General features: G+C 35.0%; 1 protein-coding gene across 1 annotated transcript; it reads right to left on the bottom strand.

The window, feature by feature from the left end:
• Positions 1-1,891: 1,891 nt before the first annotated feature.
• Positions 1,892-10,358, bottom strand: LOC145779932 (dihydropyrimidinase-related protein 2-like). Its single transcript, XM_082591613.1, has 11 exons — positions 10,188-10,358; positions 8,926-9,014; positions 7,910-8,118; positions 7,239-7,453; positions 6,666-6,815; positions 6,462-6,582; positions 5,618-5,774; positions 4,057-4,201; positions 3,456-3,731; positions 2,688-2,949; positions 1,892-2,450 (listed from the first exon to the last, which is right to left on the bottom strand). Exons 1-11 carry the CDS (start codon positions 10,236-10,238, stop codon positions 2,362-2,364), a joined length of 1,764 nt encoding a protein of 587 aa, XP_082447739.1. The 5' UTR covers positions 10,239-10,358; the 3' UTR covers positions 1,892-2,361.
• Positions 10,359-17,425: the final 7,067 nt, after the last annotated feature.

Below are 17,425 nucleotides of genomic sequence, written 5' to 3' on the forward strand. Positions count from 1 at the left end.
CTGTTTTACAAACGTTTCTTTTTTATTTGATAATTCAGAAAAAGCCAAGACAGGATGCTGTGGCCACTACATGCAGTGAGATTGAATTCCTGTGGAAAAAGATCTCTGGAGGATCCACACCTGAATATTCCTGTTTTCAGACCAAGAAAACAATCAAACTAAAACTGGACAAACTGTGGAACGAGCACAGGAAAATTGAATCGCCATAAGATCGCAAGTAATGCATTAAATGATGTTTTGGCTGCATTATTTGAGATCTTATGGCGATCAGCAGCTGCTATGACTTGTGGCAGTTTAGTTATTTGCCTTGGCACTTCTAAGAAAACAGATTGTGGTTTCGCTGAGATGTTGGATGTACCTTCCCAATCTTCTCTGCTCACACAGCTTGAACTGGCATCAGTAACACTGCTGCTTAGGAAATCAAGGTCAGTCTCCACAGAATTTAATACTTCCATTTCCTTCACCGATTTGTTTTTCATTCCCAGTTCAACTTCTTCTGCTCTTTTCCGTAGAAGGCGTTTTTCCAATGCTTTAGCTTTGCATCCAAATGTAGACTTTCGCTGGCCTTGTTGATCTTTCACGAAAGCATAGTCTTCTTCATTAAGTTTTTCTTTAATATTTGCTTTTGCTATATCAAAAATGGTATCCAAATCAGCGCCAAACCGATCTTTTCTCGTATTACTTTGTTTGGGATGTTTACGAGCCTGTGCTTCAATTTTCCTGTGCTCGTTCCACAGTTTGTTCAGTTTTAGTTTGATTGTTTTCTTGGTCTGAAAACAGGGATATTCAGGTGTGGATCTTCCACGGATCTTTTTCCACAGGAATTCAACCTCACTGCATGTAGTGGCCACAGCATCCTGTCTTGGCTTTCTCTGAATTTTTACATAGAAAAAAAAACTTTTGTAAAACAGCTCTCTTTGTTGGCAATTGTAACTGAGAGAGAATGGTTGATCTTTGGGCTTTCCGATTAAAAATACTTCCACATCTTTTGAACGTGTGGAATGCATGGCAACAGGTAAACAAATTTGAAGAATTACAGCACTCTGCAGTAATTATGCAATCAGGAACAAACTCTAGCTATCACTTTTCACCAATGCAAATCTTTGTTCCAGAATAATATCTAAATGAGAAAATCAAAAAGATTAGTTGACTGCAGCTTATCAGTTACACACAAGACTTGAAGTTTAACATAATGTTATACAAGAGAGAGACAACTCACAATGATCTGTGATGTCAAAGATCAAAAAATAGTGCAGTTAATATTCACACATTGTATCAACATTCAACAACTCATCCAAAGTTCATGAAAACATGCAAAAAAGCCATTTTTTGCATAAAACAGCCTCACAACTATTGTTAAAATGTGACATTTATACCATGACTACTCGCTTTTAAACTGTCAACAGGTTTATTTACAGCTATTCCATTGCAAGCAATGCAAAATAAGTTGAAAAAAAAATTTTTTTTTAGGGGGGGGGTAAAAAAATTTCTGAAATTTTAACCAAAATCTAAATTTTCAAATTGACGTTGCACGGTTAATACTGAACCAAACGTGCTCAGATTTGGTTTGTTGGGTTTTTAGATGCAACCTAACAATTTCAGGGGGTCCCCACTGAAATTCGACAAAAAAGTGTTTTTTTTTTGAACAACTCTAGTGTTTAGCTTAGTGTTAATAAATCCTTTTAACTCTGCGAATGGAGTTTTAAGAGCAGTGCAGGCCAACTTGTGAACCTATTGGCAGTGCAGACTCAGTAAGGCAGTAGACAGAACTGACATATAGCAGAATTTTCTTAAAGTTGTTAAAGGGGTGGTGTAGCTATATAGTAACGATTTTTTTAACTGCTACAACTACGGAGGCAGATAACCTAACTCAAAAACAACGATGTTATTGTGATGCATTTATTTAACTTAAAATTGATTCTACAATGACTGTAATCTTTTAGTTTACTGTTTTGCAAAACAAAACGTGAGAATTTATTAACTGTATGAACTCGTAGTCTTTGGGTTAGCAAGTCGCTAAACAATTCGAAAATTGGTCTCAGGCTACAGATATGTTGCTTTAAACAAGGTTAATAAAACAAAGTTAAGAACAATAAATTTTTTCCACAAAACATATATATTTTTACCAGTAAATACTATATAAAGATAGCCTAAGATTATACAACGTATGAATACAAGACAAGTTATTTTTAGATGACTGGATCAAAAGTACAGTATGAAGTTTTTAAATCTTTCAGTTAATAAATGATGCGTTTAAAACCAAAATATTTGTCATAATGTTTTGTTGTTCATATTTTCTTTAAATACATAACAAACGTGCAATAAACGTAGTGGGCTACATTGCCACCAAACGAGATGTCTTTATTTCAGACTTAAATGAGATCTCCCCCCAGGTGGAGTGCTGAATCTGCTCAATTTTCGTTTCTCCAAATCATCGTCAACTTGTTCTCCTAAATTACAAACAAAGAGTGGAAAAGAACTATTACTTTCGGTTGTTTATGTTGTAAATAGTTAGAATACTCATGGAAGGATAAAATCACACACGAAGATGTTAGACCTATTTAGAATGCAAACCAACACAGAAATTCTACAAACAATTAAAACAAGAAAATCGAAATATTTTGGTCATGTGATTTGCAATAAGTAAAAGTTTCAACTTTTTCACCAAAATGTAAGAGCAATGTCACCTGAGAAGCTCCATCCTGATTGGTGCATTGCACGAATGCCGGAGCTTCGCGTAAAACGTTCCGGTTTTTCATTGGCTCTGCTGGCATTCGAATCAGAGATTGAACCATTCAGTGTTGAGGTAGAAGTAGGTGTTTCTGATTTCAGTTCTTTGTCTGATTGGACACCTTTGATTGCTGAAACTCGATGCTTTAATCTGTTGTAAATAAACGGTGGCGCAACAGAGCGTTCGACTAGTTTTCCGAGAGATTGAACAACGTTCACCTAAAAAAAAACGTCAAAACTATTTCCGGTTGGCAATAATAGTTTAGTATTTAAGGAACACATGTAATCAATCAAGTTTATTCTTGTTTACAATAGCTCTACATTCGGTTTACTGTACAATAGCAAAAAACATAACATGATTTAAGGAAATTAACTTAAAATTCATTAATTTTGGACTAAGTTAATTAATTTAAAACTAAGTGAAACCAGGGATTGCTTACATTTATATCACTGAAGATGCAAACAGTATAGTTTTCGAAACGTTTTTTAAATATGAATTTTATAGTATTCTACATTTTGGGCTGTTAATTTTTTAATTAGATAAAATGTTACTTTTATTGGTGTTGAAATTACTCCTTGGAGGCACCGTCAAAAATATGCAGTTATCTAAGCCAAGCCCCCCCCCCCCCCAAATTCTGAAGCGGTAAAAGACCCTCATCCCAGAGGTTCAAACGAATGCAACTTGGATGTAATTCAAATAAATGTGACCTTTTGTAATTCATCACCTGATTGTCATCAAAAACAACTTTTCCGTGGCAGACTACCACAGATGGACCACTGCTGCTTTCCAAGCTCTCAAACGCATTGGTACAATCTGGCTTGGTGATGTTTAACGCCGCCGCCAAATCAGCCAATGAACGAGGTTCATTTTCCCGCCAAATTACGAGATCAGCTTGCGAGCCCACTGCCACGTGACCTTTTCCCGGAAACAAATTGAAAAGTTTTGCCGCGTTGGTACTGGTCAACTCAACAAACTGATTTTGGTCGACGTGTCCTGTGCTCTGCAATGAAAAGTTCCCATGTCATAGAAAAAAAGCTTTTTTTTTTTCCTTTTTTGAAAAAAGCTTTGGTAGAGAGTTTGCTTTGTTGAACCATAAAGAAATAAAACAAAGTAACTTCAGCGGGTTTAACATGATTTTTATTGAAAAGTAACTTGAAATTGGCTTTATACAACCAGGAGTGTTTAATTTGGCATGCGTATAATTTGATTTTGTCAAATTGAAAATGCAATGATAAGCACATTGGTTATTCCTATAAAGTCGTTGCATAGATATGTCTAAAAGAGATTTTACAAACTTGCACAAATAAAAGAGCTAAACCACTCACCACTGCGGTACTCCACAACGCCATCATGCGTTCAAACGTGCCATTTGTTCCAGGGGGTATTTTAGAAAAATCGTGTTTCCCAAGAGCCGATTTACTTGTGTTTGCGTAAACACAATGACCACTGGAGACGCATTGCATGTTCCCACTATGTAAGATAAAAAATACAAAGATATTTACAAACATGGGCTATCTGTTTTATTTTTTAATCTTATAATCTACTTAAAAATCATTGAAAAGATGAAATTGATCAAGAAAGTATGTCCCAAAAATATTATCCAAACACTTCCAAAAAGCATTAAAGTAGACTACTATTTAGTGCGTATTGAATTTATAAGATATATGGTAACGCTGTTGATCGTTTTTAAAAGTTTCAAAAAAATGCAATAGTCTATACACTTTAGGCTTTTTTCTAAGCAGCTCCATAGATTTTATCAGTGCCCCACCTCATAGCCGTAAGGGAAAGTTATTTTTTGGGGGTGTCAAAAACTTTTTGTCCAAATATAATTAAATACGCCTAAATATTGTTTGCGACAAACCATAGACCACCTGATTAAAGATTCTACACTGCTCCCAATAGTCTGCTGGTATATACTGTAATGTAATTTGTCAAATACCAGTATCGCCCAAACAATGCAAAACACCATAACAATATAAATAACTTAATACAGAATAAAGCATTTTACGTCAGTAAGATAATAATAGGTCTACAACTCTACATGTACTTCAAAATACAAATTGTCATAATGATTTAAAATCTTAACAAGTTAACATTTATTTCTAAATTTTATAAACTAAACTTGTAGACTACATTATCACTTGAGCATTTTGATATTAAGTTACACATGCAAAGCATTACTTTCAATATTGGAGCACATAGGATTGGGACATACTTTTCATAAAATTTGTAAAAATCAGAATATTTTCTGCTCAAATTTTTTCAAACTCTCAACAAATTACACATTTGTTTCATTTCTTAACTCTCACAACTTAAATGATACTCAATTTCAGTGGATTTTATAAATTTTTCATGGATTAAATTCGACATAAAAATATAATTTTGATTAAACAATGAAAACTATTAATACTACAAAAAGTGCTCAATGCCAAGCAAAAAGCAAAGCAGAGCGAATTAAATCAAATATAGTTATTACTATCTAAACCCTTGACAGCCTGTTTCACCTAAAGGAAGATCATCAAAAGGTCCTTATTCAAATAGAATCTTTTAATTTTGATTACGTGAGTAAAAAATCAAAATTAAGTTCAATCTCAATAAAATTTATGAAAATGCTGAGTTCTTACCCAAATTTTTATCAAATTTTGCCAAACTTTCGATTTATTAAATAGTTTAGGGATGCGGCTGTATTTTATCTGACATTTGCATAACCATTATTTGAGTAAAAAACCAAAAATAATTTCCATCTTAATGAAACTTTTAAAACATGCTGAAAGTTCTTGGCCAATTTTTATCAAAATTTCCCAATTTTTTTGACTAATTAAAAAGTTTAGGGGGTGCAACCGGTTGCACCCCCTACAATATCTGGCTCCTACACCTATGCCCTACCTTGATAAAGCTTCCAGCTGACGTTGTTGTGCATGCTGGTCGTCTCGCAATGGTGGCCACGTGACACATGACGCAGCTTGATTCCAAGATGGCTGTCGAAGTGCTGAGCCATTGCGATGAAGAGCAACAGCAAGAGTTTGAGCGTACACTGGTTGACCTTGATGGAAACAGATTTAGCCAGTGATCAAAGTCAATAAAGTTAAAATCGGCTTTTTACATTTTCATGGCTTTGTTGTAACATCCATTCTGGACTCTTTATATGCAGAAAGATAATAATATGAACATCCAAACTTTTTAAAACATGGTCGACTATATTTTAACTTATTTAGGGAATCAATTCCCACCTCAGAAAACAAAGTACAAAAAATCGCATTGATTGGCATAGAATGATGTGACGGAAATAAGATTTCTTCGAGAAATTATGCACATTAAACTCCCCCGAACCTATAGTTGCTATCGATAAAAATAGCCATAATGATGACCGTTTGGACCTCATGAAGAACATTCCATTTTTTCTTGTCTACTTTTCTGTTCACAGAGACATTGCGGATCAGCTGCGTGGCCGAATGGTGAAAGCGACTTTACGATGCAGAAAATGTCAGTTCGAAGCCCACAGCTGAATTTGGCTAAGAGACTTTAAGTTTAAGACATTCTTGAAACTTGAAAGTAACCGTGCTACCTTCCTGTCAACTTAATTAAACCAAATCTTTGAACTCCAGGCATAAACCTGGAAACGACAGAGACAATATTGATACAATGATACAGCCTATTCAATTTCCAAGTTTTTGAAAATACTTAAAACTATGCGATCACGTTGTATCATATTGTGAACATTGCAGCATACCTGTGCTTCGTGCTTGAACAATGGCATCAATTCCTCTCTTGCTTGTTACGCTACAGAAGAATATAGGGCAGCCCACTTGTTTGGCTATAATTATTACACGGTTCACTGCTTCAAATTCGATCTAAAAAAATATTTCAGTACAGAAATTAACTTTACGCTTACGAAGAAAAATCAATTTTATATTGAGTGGGCTGCAATACTTACATCTTCGTTTCGCGCTAAAAGCAGAGCCTCAGGTTGTGTAATTTCTTTGTCTTTTAAGTCTTTTGTGGCTTTTTTAATCAAAGAGCCGTTTTCAGCTTGAATCAACGCGACACAGCGCAGAGATTTGATGTGCTGGAAAATTTCATAGATCTGAAAACAAGCATGATGAATGCTTAAAACACGAATTCATAGTTTCGGTCTGATCTGTTAAGGCGCACGGCACGCAAATTTCTGCTAGAAAACGCTATGAACAGTATAGTGAATGAAAAGACTTATTATCAAACCAAAGCATAAACCATATTGCAGTAAAATCTATGTTTTCGTTTTATAAACCCAGTTTCACATCTTAAAGACGCAAATTACAAGATTGTTTCTAATTTTTTCCGATCATACAAAAATTTGTTCAAAAATAACCTAATGGAATGTATGGCTGTAACCACAATGCTATACAAAAACAATAATTATTGCGAGCGGTTTTATTTTCACGTCACTGCCGCGACTTTTCATTCTGATGCCGAAGTTAAGGCAGAAAAGCGGAGCCTTCAACCCCGGAATTCATTATTAATTCAGGACCTGTTCGTCGTTCATTTGCCATCGATCGCTCATGTGAACTCGAAATGAGTTCACTCCGTGCTTGGTTGCCAATGTTGTCATCGATTGCTTGACCTCATCGCTCCATGACGTCACGTCAACGTGGAAGCTGACGTCACAGCAACTAGTTGAAGCTGCCTCGACTCTTTCTTTGTAAGTGGACAAAAGCCTTCCATTGTCGCCGCTTACAAAGTCAACTAAAACAAAAACATAATATGGCAAGTTCTCGACGTTTTTTGCGTTTGAATTAAACATTGGGAAGAAACGTTTTTCATTGTTACGTAAACTGACAAATGTGTCACTAGTCGTAGCCAATATAATTATTGTAGTTTGGGGAATGTGACAGTAGCTTTGCCCGTCTAGATAAAAACACGGGATGTACCAGTAGGCCTATGTCTTTTTGAATTTGTTGGATTGATCCAAGATATGAGAGCAAAGTCCCGTGGTGGATGCAACTGACTTACGTATACATTAAGTCAACAAGTCAAAAACTAGGAAGTCAACAAATTCTCGAAGACGCTCAAGACACATACCTCTGCACTCACCCAAAAAACAACTGACGTTAAATGAATTGTCGATTGAACAGCGTAAAATGTAAAAAAATGATCCATATATATTAATTATTCCCATTAATATGCTTTACGCAAATGTACCGACTGTTGTTGTTCCTCCTACTAGAGCCGCTCTTGTTCCACTATAAAAATTATCTACTGTCTTCACATTGCTATGGCTGGCATTTTCATCTAAGTGAGGACATGCATCGAAATTTGTGGACAGATCAATTCCTCCAGGGAGCACTAAACCTCCTCTTGCATCAATCGTAGTCACTCCTCCGGGAATCGTAAGGTCGGTGCCTAATTGTCTAGAAACATAGGTGAAATTACAGCACGTGACATTGTTTCCTGGAAAGCTAAAATCACCTGAAGACGCTTTTATGTAACATCTGGAATGCACAGTTTTCCAAAGCATATGATTAATGCATGAAATTGGCGGGTAGGCAACCATATACTGTAAAGGTTCGTGAAGCGTTATCTAACAAGATTAGATGGTAATCGATACATCACTGGACATGCACATAGATGAAACTTTATTGTTTTTGAATAAGACTTTGCGAGGTTTATTCCTGGGTCACCTTCATTCAGAATCGCAATTGCAATGAGGCTTGACCTCTGGCTATTTGCGAACTTCGAGGTTAAGCCTCGTGATTATTTCACACATCAAACATATGTTTCATTTCAGAGAGTGTAAAGATTAGAGTCGTTGCTGTTTGCGCTTTTTCAAATATTTTTACGTGACAAATTTCCAAAGTAGGAAAGGAACGGTTTACAATTACATTCAATTTAAATATATTTTCATCATTATTACTTTGCTTTGACTAAAGATCAATTATTTTCTTCTTTAAGCAGAATCATGTTAAACTTAATGATATTCAAAAAGTTATCCTGCGGAAAGACATATTAAAGATTTATATTTGGTAATCAAAATGGGCTGACAATAAAGAGACACAATAGCTCTAATGTCGCTTTAGAATGTTTAGTTCCGTTAAACCGAAACCGAAATTAAATCATTTAAAAAATTGAAAGCCTTCCCTTATAATAGGTTTTGCTTCCTATCCCACAACATTTAATTCCGGTTGAGAGGCATTTTCTTACTACGTTAGTAAACTCACCGGATTATGCCGTTTTCTATAAACACATCGGCAGGAAACGTCAAGTCGTGGTTTACTACTGTTCCTCCTTTAATCAGCAGTCTCTCACTCTAAAAAATCAATTCAAAATAATCTTTCAGAAAAAAATCTATATTAATTTAACCTACAAGTGGCTACTGCAAGTTTTCATGGTCAATGGTTTTCAATAACTATAGATGTCGAAATTCCAAAAATGTGAATCTTTTCAGAAGAAAGACCGTTCGTTTTCATAAAGCTTCTCCTTATAGGTCGAAAAAGAAAGAAGACCGTCTACGAAAGTAGCTTCAAACGGTTCAAGATTTGCATTTTGGCTTAAATATAGATGTTTCGTCTAGAGGTCCTTGGACTACAGGACTTTTTTACAGCAGTTACTGACCTGCTTTGCATCATTGTGTCAATGTTTCTTAAACTAGTAGGTAACCTCATTGAGAAAAATATGATCAACGGCGAAATGTTTTCATAAACAGTTTGGAAAGCTCCAGTGTATCAGTATTGTTAAGATACTAAGTTTCAAGACCTTTCTTATGTAAAACGGGTCTCGGGATGTGCGCTTGAGCAGCGCATTTCAGGACTGCTCTCCATTCAGCGGCACCTACTGAGTGGAATAATTCCTCGGCCACAAGACTTCAGAAATCGGAAAACTTCACTCTGCTAATTTCGGTAACCGGCCCTGCGTCAAAAGCCTCTACAAGTATGCGAAACTACCAGGGATAACTTATCAAGGCTTTGTCAGTTCGAGGATAAAGATTCAAAACCAACCAACCAAACCAACAATTTGTGAGCTTTTTGTATGATTACTACTGTAAATAACCTGCGTAGTGCGTAGGTTACTGTACAGTATACCTGAAATAAGCTACATGTTGATAACGTCCATTGATAATAATTATAGCAAATGAGTAAGTGAGGCAACTAATTTTTTACACATAAAGCCAATAAACAACATATGTATTGTTATGGTTGAAAAGTTACGCAACTTTAACGTTATTGATCTTTCTCATAACAAACATCCATTTTACCTAAGGTTCTCTATACCTACTTAGCAACAATGTCACAACCTCAAATGCGACCGCTATTATTCATTTGAAAGGTTTGAAGTATTATTATAAAATCTCTAGCACCACTTCCCAAATAGATTAGCCCAGAAATTGACAAATTACCGCTATGTGATAAACTACAGGTATAGCCAAAATGTTACTTTAACTTGTGCAAGCTTTTTAGTTGTTTACCAACAGACCACCACCTACTGCAATCTTGGGAATGCTTTTCTTTCCGGCGTGGCTTGGCTGAAAATCCATTCTTGTTGTAACTTATTTCGATAACACACACAGAAAACAAAACACACAGCAAAATTGTTAACGCTTTTAGCACAGCAATACCACACTTGATTTTAGATCGAATATTTATCTGCGCAAACACCAGGCTGTAAAACCAAAATATTTTCAGAATGTCAACAAAAAGGTCGTTCAATTCATAAGTTATTAAAAATATACAGTACATTAACAAAATTACATTAATTGTAATAAATTACAATTTGCAAAACGCTTTTTATTCCACTATTAAAAACCTTTAACAGTTTGTAATAAATCACATGATGCCAGTAAAGTCCTTTACAACAACGCAAGCTATATTGATCAAACAGACATCCGAACTATTGATTCATTTCATCTGATCTTTTTACGAGGATTTGTAATGCTAAAGAAAACATTTATAGCACCATGGATTGTGATCAATGCACGAAACATTGCTTAAAAATATTATTAGTCAAAAATCAAATAAAGTAGCATCCGCTTATTACGCCCACGGTTAATAGGCCCACCAGCTTAATAAGCGCAATTTGGTCCGGTACAGAATTACTCCCATTCAATCTTGTAATAAAAAAAATCGCTTTACATGCCCAAAACTCTGCTTAATAAGCTCAATTTAAGATTAAATTTGCTTAAATTTCTGTAAAAAGGCGTCACAATTTACTATTTTTTGTCTTGCTTTCGATGATTTCACGCTTTACCATTTAACCAGGATTTCATTTCTCTGAGTTGTACAAAACAGGGCTAGTTGCTGACACAACTTGCAAAAAAGTAATTTTTGTTAAGAACCGAGCATTACGTACAGTTGTTAACAGATTTAGCAGCTTTCGAACACAGTTCAGTCAGCCATAGTCAATTGTGCGTATGGGAGTTGCAGAAATTCTTCCCCCGCTTAATTGGCCCACCCGCGCTTAATTAGCCCAAAATTGTGCGATCCTAAGGTGAGCTTGATAAGCGGGGACTACTGTACTAATCAAAGTTCCATCATTGCACAACGATACGGTAATCAAGTAACTGTGCTATCCTCATTTACACTTTTTAAACGCTTGTCAGGTGGTATCATCTTTGTCAGCAAAGCATACATCATTAGGCTACGCTACTTCTGACACTTAACTGGAATAAAGAAATATCTCGATTTTGTAAGCAATATCTCAACTTCCAGTGCAAAAAACAATAGCCTTAAAACCCTCCATTGTTATGACAAGCCAATCCAAAGTTCTGAACGCCAGACCATACCTGCCTTTCAATGCAAAGTGTCCAAAAAACTTAATTATCGCACTGATCGACACAAAAGAAGTAAAATCGATAAAGTGCCGTTCAGTCGATAACAAAATCTGCTGCTGTGTGAAACTACAAAAAATCTTAAGCCTCGAAGTCCAGATCACAAATGATAACACTGTAGGCTACTTTATTGCGTGTTTTTGTATTGAAAACGGTGAAAAACGCACAAAGGGAAGACACGAATACTTCTTATACTTGTGACACTTCAATAATTTAGAAAACCAGAGTTATATTTGTTTGTATTTCACTTTTTACTTCTTTCGTTTGCACGATCTGTTTTTTGCTTTAAATAATTCATGCCTTCTATCCACTTAGCCAACCTTCCTTTTTGCGTTTGATCATGTCTTTTGCATTGGCAATTTTGCAATCAAGAACTGTGCAAACTTTAATTCAACGTTGGTTGATGTTGAACACATGCTGCTGAAGACAGTCAATTTGCAAACAAATTCCATTTCAGGGATGACGTTATTGTACACAAAGCTTAAGCACAGTCTGTTCGCTATTGTATTTCAAAATTTCAAACCAGGGGTGTTGAACTTAAAAATACTTCAATATAGAAAGAATTTCATTTCGCACGGCTAAATTGCGTTTCGAACACTTCTGGAACAAACTAAACAGCAAGTAAATATAATTGCTAATGACAACGATTCGATTTTGTTGGGGAGTTAGGTAAACATGCCAGTTAGTAACTTATATATCATGGCTAATACATGTTTACTGAAACCGTATTTTAAAAATTATAATTTTTGTTTGAAATCATTTTTCACTCAAGCTTTGGTCAACTAGAAGGTTTCCAAAGTGTAAATTACAACAACATGTAATAGCCTAATTATAGTTTCAAAACAAGATTAACAGCTTAAAAGCACGAAGCTTTTTTTTAAGTTAACTTTCATCACAAACTGGTAATAAAGATTGGAAAATTTATAACAGTAATTGATCCATGAATTTGATGTTATAAGCTACATATCCCAGACAGCAAATCAACCGTTTTTACATTGATTCAACATCTGCAGACGTTGAATCAACGTAAAAAACGGTTGATTTGCTGTCTGGGTAGCACCCATTAAACAGGACACACATTCTGGAACAGATGCAATGTAACAAGACTTTTAAGAATAATAATTCAGGAAATTAATAACCTTGCTTCAAGTAATTTATAAAATCGATACAAAATTAAAACAAGAAATAAAATCGCTCGAATAAGTCAATCGATGGACATCTGTGATTGTAAACGAAAAATTAAAATGTCGACCCACTATGGTTAATGTTTCAATGTATACAGCACAGAGCTTTTTTTCAAGAACATTTTTTAATTGAGCAATATTAAATGAGTAATATTTTCTGAACACAACAACAGTAACGACAAAGAGCAACACAACAATGAAGTTGAAGCATTGAAGTATTCTTGAAGTATTCTCATCACAAATTCGTTCTATTTTACGCAGATTGATAGCATCTACTACAGAAATAAGCAAAAATACACAGGGTTTACCCTATTTGGGTGGAAAATTCATGTTTTGCTTAACTCGACGTTCCGCCTAACTCGACGGCTTTTTCGATTTGCCTTCAGGTGTTGAGTTACCACTGTATGTTGGTTTTTGCTTTATTAAGATGCGTATTATATCCAATGCTTTATTATTACATCTAGAATTTGACTAATAAAAAATATAGGTAAACAAAACATTTTACCAATTTAATGGTATGTGACATTGATTGATGAGCTTTGTGCAGATGGATTGAAGCCAAGAATTTAGACACTGCCTCGTCGTTATGTTTGGCGTTATCGAAAACAGGTCTGAGAAAATCAATCAATTTTGACAAAAATATTAAAAATTCATCCAACGAATCGGCTCTTGCAGCTGACGGCTTCAAGTAAAAGTTAAAATTTAATCCGGTGTTGAATGTTTCTATATTTGAGGAAAAAGCAATTTTTGCAAAAAAGTAGTTTATTGTGAAGTTGATTCAGTTGTATTCTGTTGTAGGCTACTATATTTTTTTACTTTTGTTTGTTAGTTATTAGTTTGTTTAGTTTGTTGGTTATTACGCTTGATCAATAGCACAAAGATTTTCTTTAAAAAAAGAAAGCAAACCGTTGTTTTCAAACAAAAAGACACAAGACGCGTTGCTCTGTACCTACGACAGGAAAGTTGCTGTTTATCTTTTGCTTATAACTGAAGCACTTTGCTCACACCAAACCTCAACTCTCATTCACTATAAATCTTCTACCACACACTTGTCCTATCATTAAATGTTTTGTAAGGAGAAGGTAAGCTTTATTCAATTCAAATGTGTTTTTTAAATTATTTCCGCTGTTGAATGCTGAAATAAACAGAACCTCTTTCGAGTTTGTGCAGATGACTTGAGAGTAATGATTTTCTTGCACACGGTGAGTATGATACACGTCAAATATGGACGACAAAAGTTGTTAATACAAGTGTGCAACGTCACCTAACTGTGAGAAATCAGGAAGAATATCAATCAACTTCCAGAAGTGTTTTTTCGAGTTCGAGGTTGATCAATGCACTACAGCACCATAGACTTCTGCCCCAAATAGCTCAGTTAAATAAGTGCTAAAATTTTGCAAGCATTGAAACGGCAAGTTCAAGCAACGGTGATTTAACTCTCGGTTTTGTTTTTGAGCAACATGTTTCAGAGTTTTATTAAATTACTGCTATTTTAAAACGAGTTTGCTAACGTAATTCGTAACTTTGTTGATAATTTTATAAACATGAATTTAAGAGTAAAACATTTTCAAGCCGACATTGCCGTAAGGTGTCGCAAATGGGCAAACTTTATGTGAGATTTATACTTAGGCTTTTAACACTTGATGTCCTTGTTCAAAAGTTAGGTCAAGACTCAACATAACCAAAATTTAATATTTTTATTGTTTTGGAAAGAGTTCTCCCCTTTTTTCGATAACTGTTTCGACAATATCACTCTCCAAACGACCAAGTTCATGTTGGGCCACCACAATATGTCACATACCTTATCATAATCATGAACAACAAATTTTTCAGACAAAACAATACAGGTAGGTTGCATTGCAATGTATGCACGTTGGAGATCATCAAAGGTCAGTGAAAGCTTTAAATGCTTAAAATCACAAAGCTTTCAATGTAGCTTTGTGAGTTAACACAGGGTCCCTAATCACCGGGCGCGACCCAGTAACGGGTCCTGAAAAGGTTGCTGCCGGGTCGCGAGAACACACAATCAAAACAGCCGTCAAGACTGCGAGTTCATTGAAAGTATGTCATCAGCCATAAAATTATTTTTTTACAGTTAAAACGATCACAGCAATGCACTAAACATGTCATACAAATAAATATTATCTATAATCTGTTGTACATCTATTAAATCAGTGACAGATCTAAGAAGGTGGCACTTGGTCACGTACCCCCTCTAAAATCGAAAATAAAACACACAAATTTTCTACGTTTTTGCAAAAACATTTCGCTCGCTCAATCCCGTGCCATTGACCTGACGGGTGGCATTGGGAATGGTTTCAACAGAGAACTTGAAGAAAATTACTGGTAAAATTTTAAAGGCCCTCTCAAAAACCAAGATGCTAATAAAATATTTCAAAGTAAACATCTTGCTTACTAACTACCTAACAATTAAATTAACCTATTTCAGGTGTGAGATAGCATGTGTCTTGTAGGCTAAAAGCTTTATATAAAAAAAAAAGATGGAGGCACCTCATATGGATTTTCGAAATTTTTCTTTAGGCCCGCACAATGCTATTCAAACTTTCAATAAATCAATTATTATTTAAATCTTTTGTAGTTGTGGAAGAAAATACGTTCAAAAATTAACTTCATTTTATATCAAAACTTGTCATTCAAAGATCTAAAGCAAACCAGTTTCAATTTGAAGTTAAGGACCAAGCATTTTGTGCTGATTTTGTTTAGAAAATATCAGCCTATAACCTGTAGGTCAATTGAGTAGGCTATGTATAAAAGGTAATGTTTTTCTATTATGCAATAAAGAACATTTCACAAAGGGCTGTTAGAAACGATTTTTCTTCAGTCGAAACGAAGGGAAATTCTTGACAAGGAATCTTAACTAGAAACAAACAAATCTAGACAAAGTTTTGCCTCAAAACACAAATAAATGATTTCGAAATACTTTCAATACGGTTTGAAAAATTGGTATTTTTGTTCTAAGCAGTCCTGATGACACGAAAACCATCTATCTCAGGAGTAGGAAAATTTGCACATTGCCAGAATCTTCTGCAATGCGATAACCACTTTCCTAACTTTGTCTTGGTCAGAAAGAAGAACTTGTCCTTCTTTTAAAATTCATTCGGAATTTAATTTCGTCATGTGATAAGTGATTTATGGAATTTAAAATAGAATTGCTAGAGATAGTTCAACTTTTCAACAATTTGTTGGGAGCTTCTGACTAATCAACCCAAACGCTGCTGTATGTTCATCAATAAACTCGCCGTTAAAAATTTGACATGAGCTGTGGTTTAGCCTGTTGTGATTGTACACTTACATCAGAAAATCAACTTAATTAAATTGTGCATCTGTTTGAATCGCTTTTGTGGCCATAGGAGAGTTTCACATAATAGAGAAAAAAGTTACTTTTGCTGTATCCTTTTTTGTTGTCACAACTTGCTTTTATACTGTATAATCGTTTACGGTGGCGATTGATTGAAACGTTGATAATGAGAAAAAGTTGATAGAGTTAACGCTTCAGCCAATAGTTCGAAGACAACTTGTTGCAAAGCGCAATCATTCAATGCGATAAACGCTTTCCTTTACACATAAACGTGAAAATAATGTTTCACAGGTTGTGCAGAATTAAGGAAAGAAAAAGTTGTAACTTAGTTTTTAAATTTAGCAATGGGTAAGATTAATTTGTGATATGAAAAGTCGTGTATGTACAGTACAATAGCCTACTGTCGCTATGGTTTGGAGATTAGCATATCAAGATGTTCGTGAGCTGAAATAATTTCCCTTCAAGCAGTCGGCGATGGTTTAAAAATACTGGTCTGCACTAGTTAGACTAAGATACAATTATAATTCAATTGCTTGTGTAGAAAATAGGTTGTGCACTGTGCAGCCCATGTCAATGTTCTTTGCAAAATTTTAGTTGTTAATTGATTTCTAAATTTTGTTAAAACGATTCTACAAACAAACTTATTAGTTGATCACAACGATCATGTACTTTGACAATATCCTTCATTATTATAATTTTATTGCAGACAAAACTTCGTCCGTAGTGACCACACAAAAACGACAAAACAAGCAAACCAGACAGTATGATCAGTTAATGATCAACATAAAGAGCCTGTTGATAATGTTTGAGGTGGTTTAAGGTTGAGTTTTCAGCCTTTTTTGTTTATCTCTAATTTTACGACAGGTCTTCTAACTCAAAATGGCATTCAGCTGCAGTCGTAGTAATTATTTTTTTGTATCCGGGCTACTGCTCCATAGGTGAAAATTAGGATTATGTAGATAAAAAGGAAAACAAGGAAACTAGTTTTTCTAGCCATCTTCTGGCATGTTCAAGTCTTTTAACTTCTTAAGTACGTAATTAATTTTTCACAACTGGAGTTACTGTGTGTATTTAATTTGAAGACTCCCAGCACTTTTCGTCGCATTAATACTTTGCATAGTGTTAAGTAGTCTCCAGCTGACAGCGCAATAAGCGTTTGTTTTAGTTTTCTTTTGTATTCTCTCCCCCCCATCCCTGGCCATCCACACTTAACAGGTTAACTGGCTTTTCTTCGATTACCAATAGATAAAATATGATAATAACCGATTACGATGACCTGAATTCTGCGATTATGACTACGATTAAGCCATAACAAATTTCAAAACGCTTGATTACGATTACAAACGTGCAATAATTACTGCAATATTCTCATGTCACAGTAACGTCATGAGATG

The sequence above is a fragment of the Aplidium turbinatum genome, chromosome 11 (genome assembly GCF_918807975.1).
Source record: "Aplidium turbinatum chromosome 11, kaAplTurb1.1, whole genome shotgun sequence".
Taxonomy (NCBI): domain Eukaryota; kingdom Metazoa; phylum Chordata; class Ascidiacea; order Aplousobranchia; family Polyclinidae; genus Aplidium; species Aplidium turbinatum.